Genomic DNA, 12,500 nt, shown 5'->3' on the forward strand with positions numbered 1-12,500 from the left:
GGTCAAGGTCTAACTTAGTTGTGTCACTTCTGGTGAAGGTCTAACTTAGTTGTGTCAGTTTTGGTCAAGGTCTAACTTAGTTGTGTCACTTCTGGTCCAGGTCTAACTTAGTTGTGTCACTTCTGGTCAAGGTCTAACTTAGTTGTGTCAGTTTTGGCGAAGGTCTAACTTAGTTGTGTCACTTCTGGTCCAGGTCTAACTTAGTTGTGTCACTTCTGGTCAGGGTTTAACTTAGTTGTGTCACTTCGGGTCAAGGTCTAACTTAGTTGTGTCAGTTTTGGTCAAGGTCTAACTTAGTTGTGTCACTTCTGGTCAGGGTTTAACTTAGTTGTGTCACTTCTGGTGAAGGTCTAACTTAGTTGTGTCAGTTTTGGTCAAGGTCTAACTTAGTTGTGTCACTTCTGGTGAAGGTTTAACTTAGTTGTGTCAGTTTTGGTCAAGGTCTAACTTAGTTGTGTCACTTCTGGTCCAGGTCTAACTTAGTTGTGTCTCTTCTGGTGAAGGTCTAACTTAGTTGTGTCACTTCTGGTCAGGGTTTAACTTAGTTGTGTCACTTCTGGTGAAGGTCTAACTTAGTTGTGTCAGTTTTGGTCAAGGTCTAACTTAGTTGTGTCACTTCTGGTGAAGGTTTAACTTAGTTGTGTCAGTTTTGGTCAAGGTCTAACTTAGTTGTGTCACTTCTGGTCCAGGTCTAACTTAGTTGTGTCTCTTCTGGTGAAGGTCTAACTTAGTTGTGTCACTTCTGGTGAAGGTCTAACTTAGTTGTGTCACTTCTGGTGAAGGTCTAACTTAGTTGTGTCAGTTTTGGTCAAGGTCTAACTTAGTTGTGTCACTTCTGGTGAAGGTCTAACTTAGTTGTGTCAGTTTTGGTCAAGGTCTAACTTAGTTGTGTCACTTCTGGTCCAGGTCTAACTTAGTTGTGTCTCTTCTGGTGAAGGTCTAACTTAGTTGTGTCTCTTCTGGTGAAGGTCTAACTTAGTTGTGTCACTTCTGGTGAAGGTCTAACTTAGTTGTGTCACTTCTGGTCAAGGTCTAACTTAGTTGTGTCACTTCTGGTCAAGGTCTAACCTAGTTGTGTCAGTTTTGGTGAAGGTCTAACTTAGTTGTGTCACTTCTGGTCAAGGTCTAACTTAGTTGTGTCACTTCTGGTCAAGGTTTAACTTAGCTGAGTCACTTCTGGTGAAGGTCTAACTTAGTTGTGTTAGTTTTGGTCAAGGTCTAACTTAGTTGTGTCACTTCTGGTGAAGGTCTAACTTAGTTGTGTCAGTTTTGGTCAAGGTCTAACTTAGCTGAGTCACTTCTGGTCAAGGTCTAACTTAGTTGTGTCAGTTTTGGTGAAGGTCTAACTTAGTTGTGTCAGTTTTGGTGAAGGTCTAACTTAGTTGTGTCACTTCTGGTCCAGGTCTAACTTAGTTGTGTCACTTCTGGTGAAGGTCTAACTTAGTTGTGTCACTTCTGGTCCAGGTCTAACTTAGTTGTGTCACTTCTACTTAGTTGTGTCACTTCTGGTGAAGGTCTAACTTAGTTGTGTCACTTCTGGTCAAGGTCTAACTTAGTTGTGTCAGATTTGGTCAAGGTCTAACTTAGTTGTGTCACTTCTGGTGAAGGTCTAACTTAGTTGTGTCAGTTTTGGTCAAGGTCTAACTTAGCTGAGTCACTTCTGGTCAAGGTCTAACTTAGTTGTGTCAGTTTTGGTGAAGGTCTAACTTAGTTGTGTCAGTTTTGGTGAAGGTCTAACTTAGTTGTGTCACTTCTGGTCCAGGTCTAACTTAGTTGTGTCAGTTTTGGTGAAGGTCTAACTTAGTTGTGTCAGTTTTGGTGAAGGTCTAACTTAGTTGTGTCAGTTTTGGTCAAGGTCTAACTTAGTCGTGTCACTTCTGGTGATGGTCTAACTTGGTTGTGTCAGTTTTGGTGAAGGTCTAACTTAGTTGTGTCAGTTTTGGTGAAGGTCTAACTTAGTTGTGTCACTTCTGGTCCAGGTCTAACTTAGTTGTGTCAGTTTTGGTGAAGGTCTAACTTAGTTGTGTCAGTTTTGGTGAAGGTCTAACTTAGTTGTGTCAGTTTTGGTCAAGGTCTAACTTAGTTGTGTCACTTCTGGTGATGGTCTAACTTGGTTGTGTCAGTTTTGGTGAAGGTCTAACTTAGTTGTGTCAGTTTTGGTGAAGGTATAACTTAGTTGTGTCACTTCTGGTGAAGGTCTAACTTATTTGTGTAAGTTTTGGTGAAGGTATAACTTAGTTCTGTCACTTCTGGTCAAGGTCTAATTTAGTTGTGTCAGTTTTGGTGAAGGTATAACTTAGTTGTGTCACTTCTGGTGAAGGTCTAACTTAGTTGTGTCACTTCTGGTCCAGGTCTAACTTAGTTGTGTCACTTCTGGTGAAGATTTAACTTAGTTGTGTCACTTCTGGTGATGGTCTAACTTGGTTGTGTCAGTTTTGGTGAAGGTCTAACTTAGTTGTGTCACTTCTGGCGATGGTCTAACTTGGTTGTGTCAGTTTTGGTGAAGGTCTAACTTAGTTGTGTCAGTTTTGGTGAAGGTCTAACTTAGTTGTTGGTGAAGGTCTAACTTAGTTGTGTCACTTCTGGTGAAGGTCTAACTTAGTTGTGTCAGTTTTGGTGAAGGTCTAACTTAGTTGTGTCACTTCTGGTGAAGGTCTAACTTAGTTGTGTCAGTTTTGGTGAAGGTCTAACTTAGTTGTGTCACTTCTGGTCAGGGTTTAACTTAGTTGTGTCACTTCTGGTCAGGGTTTAACTTAGTTGTGTCACTTCTGGTGAAGGTCTAACTTAGTTGTGTCACTTTTGGTGAAGGTCTAACTTAGTTGTGTCACTTCTGGTGAAGGTCTAACTTAGTTGTGTCAGTTTTGGTGAAGGTCTAACTTAGTTGTGTCAGTTTTGGTGAAGGTCTAAATTAGTTGTGTCACTTCTGGTCAAAGTCTAACTTTGTTGTGTCAGTTTTGGTCATGGTCTAACTTAGTTGTGTCACTTCTGGTCAAAGTCTAACTTTGTTGTGTCAGTTTTGGTCATGGTCTAACTTAGTTGTGTCACTTCTGGTGAAGGTCTAACTTAGTTGTGTCACTTCTGGTGATGGTCTAACTTAGTTGTGTCGGTTTTGGTGAAGGTCTAACTTAGTTGTGTCACTTCTGGTGATGGTCTAACTTAGTTGTGTCAGTTTTGGTGAAGGTCTAACTTAGTTGTGTCAGTTTTGGTCAAGGTCTAAGTTAGTTGTGTCACTTCTGGTCAAGGTCTAACTTAGTTGTGTCACTTCTGGTGAAGGTCTAACTTAGTTGTGTCAGTTTTGGTGAAGGTCTAACTTAGTTGTGTCACTTCTGGTCCAGGTTTAACTTAGTTGTGTCACTTCTGGTGAAGGACTAACTTAGTTGTGTCAGTTTGGTGAAGGTCTAACTTAGTTGTGTCAGTTTTGGTGAAGGTCTAACTTAGTTGTGTCAGTTTTGGTGAAGGTTTAACTTAGTTGTGTCACTTCTGGTGAAGGTCTAACTTAGTTTTGTCAGTTTTGGTGAAGGTCTAACTTAGTTGTGTCAGTTTTGGTGAAGGTCTAACTTAGTTGTGTCACTTCTGGTGAAGGTCTAACTTAGTTGTGTCAGTTTTGGTGAAGGTCTAACTTAGTTGTGTCACTTCTGGTCAAGGTCTAACTTAGTTGTGTCACTTCTGGTGAAGGTCTAACTTAGTTGTGTCACTTCTGGTCAAGGTCTAACTTAGTTGTGTCACTTCTGGTGAAGGTCTAACTTAGTTGTGTCAGTTTTGGTCAAGGTCTAACTTAGTTGTGTCACTTCTGGTCCAGGTCTAACTTAGTTGTGTCAGTTTTGGTCAAGGTCTAACTTAGTTGTGTCACTTCTGGTGAAGGTCTAACTTAGTTGCGTCACTTCTGGTGAAGGTCTAACTTAGTTGTGTCAGTTTTGGTCAAGGTCTAACTTAGTTGTGTCACTTCTGGTCCAGGTCTAACTTAGTTGTGTCAGTTTTGGTGAAGGTCTAACTTAGTTGTGTCACTTCTGGTGAAGGTCTAACTTAGTTGTGTCAGTTTTGGTCCAGGTCTAACTTAGTTGTGTCAGTTTTGGTGAAGGTCTAACTTAGTTGTGTCACTTCTGGTCCAGGTCTAACTTAGTTGTGTCAGTTTTGGTCCAGGTCTAACTTAGTTGTGTCAGTTTTGGTGAAGGTCTAACTTAGTTGTGTCACTTCTGGTGAAGGTCTAACTTAGTTGTGTCAGTTTTGGTCCAGGTCTAACTTAGCTGAGTCACTTCTGGTGAAGGTCTAACTTAGTTGTGTCAGTTTTGGTGAAGGTCTAACTTAGCTGAGTCACTTCTGGTCCAGGTCTAACTTAGTTGTGTCAGTTTTGGTGAAGGTCTAACTTAGTTGTGTCACTTCTGGTGAAGGTCTAACTTAGTTGTGTCACTTCTGGTCCAGGTCTAACTTAGTTGTGTCACTTCTGGTGAAGGTCTAACTTAGTTGTGTCACTTCTGGTCCAGGTCTAACTTAGCTGAGTCACTTTTGGTGAAGGTCTAACTTAGCTGAGTCACTTCTGGTCAGCGTTGGCGGACATAAAAAGGGCTAAAACCCGTCTGACCAGCTCACAATTAAAACTCACTTGATTGATTTCTTTGTGTCATCTTGCACAATTGGAATGTTTCAACTCTTTGTTGGAGGCGGAGTCAACAACTTCCTTGCGTCCTTATAAGGTAGTAAAATATTTTGCAATTTGCAGCTGCCTGTTGATTCTGGCTAAAAAGCACTTGATGATGGGACTGTGACAGTAGTGTCTTTACAAAATCTAACACTTCCGGTACTGGTGCCTTGCGTCTTGTCCGACACAGATATCGATCCCGTACGATATCAGCAAAAATCATAAATCCTTTTGTGATTTTGTAGTGTGCAATGTCACAACAGTGAAATTATTACACTAAACTATTTATTTTTAACATGTGGAATGCACTTATGCTGTCTTTAAGTTGAAGTGGGGTGCTCCTGTCATTTAGAAGATCTTTGATATCCTTCCATAAAGGATCTTTGACTTTTAGCAGGAAGGATTTGATTGAAACACCGTCTGATCATATCAACTATTGTGTGTGTGTGTGTGTGTGTGTGTGTGTGTGTGTGTGTGTGTGTGTGTGTGTGTGTGTGTGTGTGTGTGTGTGCAGCAGAGAGAGCCTGGAGAAGGTGGTGTCTCTGGCCAACAATCCCATCAAGAAGCAAATCATCGAAGCTTTCTTTGACAAAAGGTGCAAACTTCACTCAAACATAAACACACCTTCGATTGTTAGCAGTACTTATCATAAAGATAATAATTATTTATAGGTATTAATGGGTTGTACGCGTGAGATGCTTGAGGTTATTACACGATGCAGGTCGGTGGATGAGTGAGTAGGAGGTACACTATCACCGTAGGTGGTCGTCGTGGTGGATTGTACGTACTACCGGGTAGGCTGATTAGGTACTATTAACACTACACGGTAGCTTAGTACTACTATTATTAACACTACACCCATACTTACTATTATTATTATTATCATTAACACTACACCCATAGATATTATTATTATTATAATCAACACTACACTCGTACTGATTATTATCATTAATACTTCACCCGTACTTATTATTAACACTATACCCGTACTTATTATTTTTATTATTATTAACACTACACTCGTTATTATTATTATTAACACTACACCCGTACTTGTTATTATTATTATTAACACTACACCCGTACTTATTATAATTAACACTACACCCGTACTTATTAACACTACACTCATAATTTTTATTATTATTGTTATTAACACTACACCTGTACTTATAATTATTATAATTAACTCTACACCTGTACTTATTATTAACACTACACCCGTATATATTATTATTATTAACACTACACCATACTTATTATTATTATTATTATCAACACTACACCCGTACTTATTATTATTAACACTACACCATACTTATTATTACTACTATTATTAACACTACACCCGTACTTATTATTATTAACACTACACCATACTTATTATTATTATTATTATCAACACTACACCCGTACTTATTATTATTAACACTACACCATACTTATTATTACAACTATTATTAACACTACACCCGTACTTATTATTATTAACACTACACCCATACTTATTACTACTATTATTAACACTACACCTGTACTTATTATTATTATTAACACTATACCCATAGATATTATTATTATTAATACTACACCCGTACTTATTATTACTATTAACACTACACCCGTAGATATTATTGTTATTAATACTACACCCATACTTATTATTACTATTAACACTACACCTGTACTTATAATTATTATAATTAACTCTACACCTGTACTTATTATTAACACTACACCATACTTATTATTATTATTATTATTAACACTACACCCGTACTTATTATTATTATTAACACTATACCCGTAGATATTATTATTATTAACACTACACCCATACTTATTATTATTATTAACACTAAACCTGTACTTATTATCAATAACACTACACCCGTACGAATTACTACTATTATTAACACTACACCCGTACTTATTATTATTATTAACACTATACCCGTAGATATTATTATTATTAACACTACACCCATACTTATTATTATCATTAACACTAAACCTGTACTTATTATCAATAACACTACACCCGTACGAATTACTAATATTATTAACACTACACCCGTACGAATTATTATTATTATTAACACTACACCCGTACTTATTATTATTATTATTAACACTACACCTGTACATATTAATATTAACACTAGCTTAGTGGATAACTAGCTAACTAGCTAAGTCATCTGGAGAAAATAAACCGGAAGCTGGGTGGATAACTAACTAAGTCATTAGGAGTTAAGATACTACAGGCCTAGTGATAACTAACCAACTAACTAAGTCATTAGTAATTCAGACACTCGAGCAGTGGTTCTTAACCTGGGTTCGATCGAACCATAAGGGTTTGGTGAGTCGGCCTCAAGGGTTCGGCTGAACCTCTACCGCGGAAGTCAGGACACACTCGACTCATCGTCTACAAACCCTGTTTCCATATAAGTTGGGAAATGGTGTTAGATGTAAATATAAACAGAATACAATGATTTGCAAATCCTTTTCAAGCCATATTCAGTTGAATATGCTACAAAGACAACATATTTCATGTTCAAACTCATAAACTTTGCAAATAATAATTAACTTATAAATTCATGGCTGCAACAGGTGCCAAAGTAGTTGGGAAAGGGCATGTTCACCACTGTGTTACATCACCTTTTCTTTTAACAACACTCAATAAACGTTTGGGAACTGAGGAAACTAATTGTTGAAGCTTTGAAAGTGGAATTCTTTCCCATTCTTGTTTTATGTACAGCTTCAGTCCTTCATCAGTCCGGTATTTTAGTCCTATTTTACGCTTCATAATGCGCCACACAGTTTCGATGGGAGACAGGTCTGGACTGCAGCAGGCCAGGAAAGTACCCGCACTCTTTTACTACGATGCCACGCGGTTGTAATACGTGCTGAATGTGGCTTGGCATTGTCTTGCTGAAATAAGCAGGGGCGTCCATGAAAAAGACGACGCTTTGATGGCAGCATATGTTGTTCTAAAACCTTGGGAATCTGTTTTTATAGCCAATCATGGCACCCACCTGTTCCCAATTAGCCTGCACACCTGTGGGATGTTCTAAATAAGTGTTTGGTGAGCATTCCTCAACTTTATCAGTATTTATTGCCACCTTTCCCAACTTCTTTGTTGTGTGTTGCTGGCATCACATTCTAAAGTTAATGATTATTGGAGAAGAAACTAGGCGGATAACTAGCTAACTAACTAAGTCAATTGAAGTCAAAAACCGTAAGCTTGGCAGACGACTGTAAAATAGGAACTAACTAACTAGCTAACTAGCTATGTGGTTCCTTCCAACTTGAATATGGAACAAAGTGTGTCTAGTTGTGTTTTGAAATCATCGAAGATTCCATTTAGCGCTAAAACAATACCCGCTAGCTTAACACAACAGGGGTTGGGTTTCTACTCACGCGCTCATAAAAACATTATCTGGTCTGCGGGAGTTCAAAGGTCACGTTAACGTCCTCTGAGGAATTTATGACAACAAAGATTAGTGGAGCTCGGCTAACGTGTGGATCTGGTGTGCAGGAACCAAGGTCAGGATGAGGCCGGATCCTCACAGGAGATCGGCTTCGAGCAGTTCCTCAAGGTCATGGCTCACTTCAGACCCCCGACTCTGAAGACCAGCCCGGAGGAGAGGGAGGCCATGAGGAAGGAGAAACTACGATGTGAGACAACTTGATCCAAAACCCCTACTGGTCCATAGAGGCACTGCACACCCCCTACTGGTCCATAGGAGGCACTGCACACCCCCTAGTGGTCCATAGAGGCACTGCACACCCCCTAGTGGTCCATAGAGGCACTGCACACACCCTAGTGGTCCATAGAGGCACTGCACACCCCCTAGTGGTCCATAGAGGCACTGCACACACCCTAGTGGTCCATAGAGGCACTGCACACCCCCTAGTGGTCCATAGAGGCACTACACTGCACACCCCCTAGTGGTCCATAGAGGCACTGCACTGCACACCCCCTAGTGGTCCATAGAGGCACTGCACTGCACACCCCCTAGTGGTCCATAGAGGCACTGCACTGCACTGCACACCCCCTAGTGGTCCATAGAGGCACTGCACACCCCCTAGTGGTCTATAGAGGCACTACACTGCACAGCCCCTAGTGGTCTATAGAGGCACTACACACCCCCTAGTGGTCCATAGAGGCACTACACTGCACACCCCCTAGTGGTCTATAGAGGCACTGCACAACCCCTAGTGGTCTATAGAGGCACTGCACTGCACACCTCCTAGTGGTCCATAGAGGCACTGCACACCCCCTAGTGGTCCATAGAGGCACTGCACAACCCCTAGTGGTCTATAGAGGCACTGCACTGCACACCCCCTAGTGGTCCATAGAGACACTGCACACCCCCTAGTGGTCCATAGAGGCACTGCACACCCCCTAGTGGTCTATAGAGGCACTGCACACCCCCTCGTGGTCTATAGAGGCACTGCACAACCCCTAGTGGTCTATAGAGGCACTACACACCCCCTAGTGGTCCATAGAGGCACTACACTGCACACCCCCTAGTGGTCTATAGAGGCACTACACACCCCCTAGTGGTCCATAGAGGCACTACACTGCACAACCCCTAGTGGTCTATAGAGGCACTGCACTGCAAACCTCCTAGTGGTCCATAGAGGCACTGCACACCCCCTAGTGGTCCATAGAGGCACTGCACAACCCCTAGTGGTCTATAGAGGCACTACACTGCACAACCCCTAGTGGTCTATAGAGGCACTGCACTGCACACCTCCTAGTGGTCCATAGAGGCACTGCACACCCCCTAGTGGTCCATAGAGGCACTGCACAACCCCTAGTGGTCTATAGAGGCACTGCACTGCACACCCCCTAGTGGTCCATAGAGACACTGCACACCCCCTAGTGGTCCATAGAGGCACTGCACACCCCCTAGTGGTCTATAGAGGCACTGCACACCCCCTCGTGGTCTATAGAGGCACTGCACAACCCCTAGTGGTCTATAGAGGCACTGCACTGCACACCTCCTAGTGGTCCATAGAGGCACTGCACAACCCCTAGTGGTCTATAGAGGCACTACACTGCACACCCCCTAGTGGTCTATAGAGGCACTACACACCCCCTAGTGGTCCATAGAGGCACTACACTGCACACCCCCTAGTGGTCTATAGAGGCACTACACACCCCCTAGTGGTCCATAGAGGCACTACACTGCACAACCCCTAGTGGTCTATAGAGGCACTGCACTGCACACCTCCTAGTGGTCCATAGAGGCACTGCACACCCCCTAGTGGTCCATAGAGGCACTGCACAACCCCTAGTGGTCTATAGAGGCACTACACTGCACAACCCCTAGTGGTCTATAGAGGCACTGCACTGCACACCTCCTAGTGGTCCATAGAGGCACTGCACACCCCCTAGTGGTCCATAGAGGCACTGCACAACCCCTAGTGGTCTATAGAGGCACTGCACTGCACACCCCCTAGTGGTCCATAGAGACACTGCACACCCCCTAGTGGTCCATAGAGGCACTGCACACCCCCTAGTGGTCTATAGAGGCACTGCACACCCCCTCGTGGTCTATAGAGGCACTGCACAACCCCTAGTGGTCTATAGAGGCACTGCACTGCACACCTCCTAGTGGTCCATAGAGGCACTGCACACCCCCTAGTGGTCCATAGAGGCACTGCACAACCCCTAGTGGTCTATAGAGGCACTGCACTGCACACCCCCTAGTGGTCCATAGAGACACTGCACACCCCCTAGTGGTCCATAGAGACACTGCACACCCCCTAGTGGTCTATAGAGGCACTGCACTGCACACCCGCTAGTGGTCCATAGAGACACTGCATACCCCCTAGTGGTCCATAGAGGCACTGCACACCCCCTAGTGGTCTATAGAGGCACAGCACACCCCCTAATGGTCTATAGAGGCACTGCACACCCCCTAGTGGTCCATAGAGGCACTGCACACCCCCTAGTGGTCAATAGAGGCACTGCACTGCACACCCCCTAGTGGTCCATAGAGGCACTGCACACCCCCTAGTGGTCCATAGAGGCACTGCACACCCCCTAGTGGTCAATAGAGGCACTGCACTGCACACCCCCTAGTGGTCCATAGAGGCACTGCACACCCCCTAGTGGTCCATAGAGGCACTGCACACCCCCTAGTGGTCAATAGAGGCACTGCACTGCACACCCCCTAGTGGTCCATAGAGGCACTGCACACCCCCTAGTGGTCCATAGAGGCACTGCACTGCACACTTGCTAGTGTTCCAGTAGAAAGTAAAGAGCAAAGTGCTGAAGATAATAAGTGTTTCCTGTGTGTGTGTGACAGTCCTGTTCAACATGCACGACACAGACAGTGATGGCACCATCACACTGGCAGAGTACAGGACGGTAAGATGATACTTTTTTATTATTACTATTATTAACAGTGGTAGCAGTAGTAGTAAATTAGTCTTATTGTTGTTATTATTATTATTATTATTATTATTAGTAGTAGTAGTAGTAGTAGTAGTAGTAGTAGTAAATTATTATGTTGTTTTTATTATTATTATTATTATTATTATTAGTAGTAGTAGTAAATTATTATGTTGTTTTTATTATTATTATTATTAGTAGTAGTAGTAGTGGTAGTAGTGGTAGTAAATTATTATTATTGTTGTTTTTATTATTATTATTGGTAGTAGTAGTAGCAGTAGTAGTAAATTAATATTATTGTTATTATTATTATTATTATTATTAGTAGTAGTAGTAGTAGGAGCAGTACTAAATTGATATTATTAGTAGTAGTAGTAGTTGTAAATTATTATTATTAGTAGTAGTAGTAGTAGTAGTAGTAGTAGTAGTAGTAGTAAATTATTATTATTGTTGTTTTTATTATTATTATTGGTAGTAGCAGTAGTAGCAGTAGTAGTAAATAATATTATTATTATTATCATTATTATTAGTAGTAGTAGTAGTAGGAGCAGTACTAAATTGATATTATTAGTAGTAGTAGTAGTAGTTGTAAATTATTATTATTATTAGTAGTAGTAGTAGTAGTAAATTATTATTATTGTTATTATTATTATTAGTAGTAGCAGTAATAAATTATTATTATCTTTAGTAGAAGTACCAGTAGTAAATTATTATTATTAACAGTAGCGACAGTAATACATTATTATTGTTATTATTATTATTAGTAGTAGTAAATTATTATTAGCAGTAGTAACAGTAGTAAAATATTATTATTGTTATTATTATTAATAGTAGTAGCAATGGTAAATTATTATTAATTGTTATTATTAGTAGTAGTAGTAGTAAATTATTATTATTGTTTTATTATTATTATTAGTAGTAGTAAATTATTATTGTTGTTATTATTATTATTATTATTATTATTAGTTGTAGTAGTAAATTATTATTGTTGTTATTATTATTATTATTATTATTAGTAGTAGTAGTAGCAGCAGTACTAAATTATCATTATTATTAGTAGCAGTAGTAAATTATTATTATTATTAGCAGTAGTAACAGTAGTAAATTATTATTATTGTTATTATAGTAGTAATAGTAGCAGTAGTAAATTATTATTATTATTAGTAGTAGTAGTAGTAGTAGTAGTAGTAGTAGTAGTAGTAGTAAATTATTATTATTAGTAGTAGTAAATTGTTATTATTGTTATTATTATTATTATTAGTAGTAGTAGTAGTAAATTATTATTGTTATTATTATTAGTAGTAGTAGTAGTAAATTATTATTATTATTATTAGTAGTAGCAGTAGTAAATTATTATAATAAGTATTATTAGTAGTTTTAGCACTAGTAAATTGTTATTATTATTATTATTTTTATTAGTAGTAGTAGTAGTAGTACATTATTATTATTTTT

General features: G+C 40.2%; 1 protein-coding gene across 4 annotated transcripts in view; it reads left to right on the plus strand.

Moving 5' to 3' along the window:
- The window catches only part of tesca (tescalcin a), a 24,720-nt gene that overhangs the window by 4,538 nt on the left and 7,682 nt on the right, over nt 1–12,500 (plus strand). For 2 of the 4 annotated variants that reach the window (XM_061894297.1, XM_061894312.1), the window contains exons 3-5: nt 5,151–5,231; nt 8,178–8,317; nt 10,963–11,024. In XM_061894297.1, coding sequence (XP_061750281.1) covers nt 5,151–5,231; nt 8,178–8,317; nt 10,963–11,024 — 283 coding nt within the window. The remainder of the gene's footprint in view (nt 1–5,150; nt 5,232–8,177; nt 8,318–10,962; nt 11,025–12,500) is intronic. The other 2 variants (XM_061894303.1, XM_061894319.1) reach the window with 1 other exon arrangement.

The sequence above is a fragment of the Nerophis ophidion genome, linkage group LG01 (genome assembly GCF_033978795.1).
Source record: "Nerophis ophidion isolate RoL-2023_Sa linkage group LG01, RoL_Noph_v1.0, whole genome shotgun sequence".
Classification (NCBI taxonomy): Eukaryota; Metazoa; Chordata; class Actinopteri; order Syngnathiformes; family Syngnathidae; genus Nerophis; species Nerophis ophidion.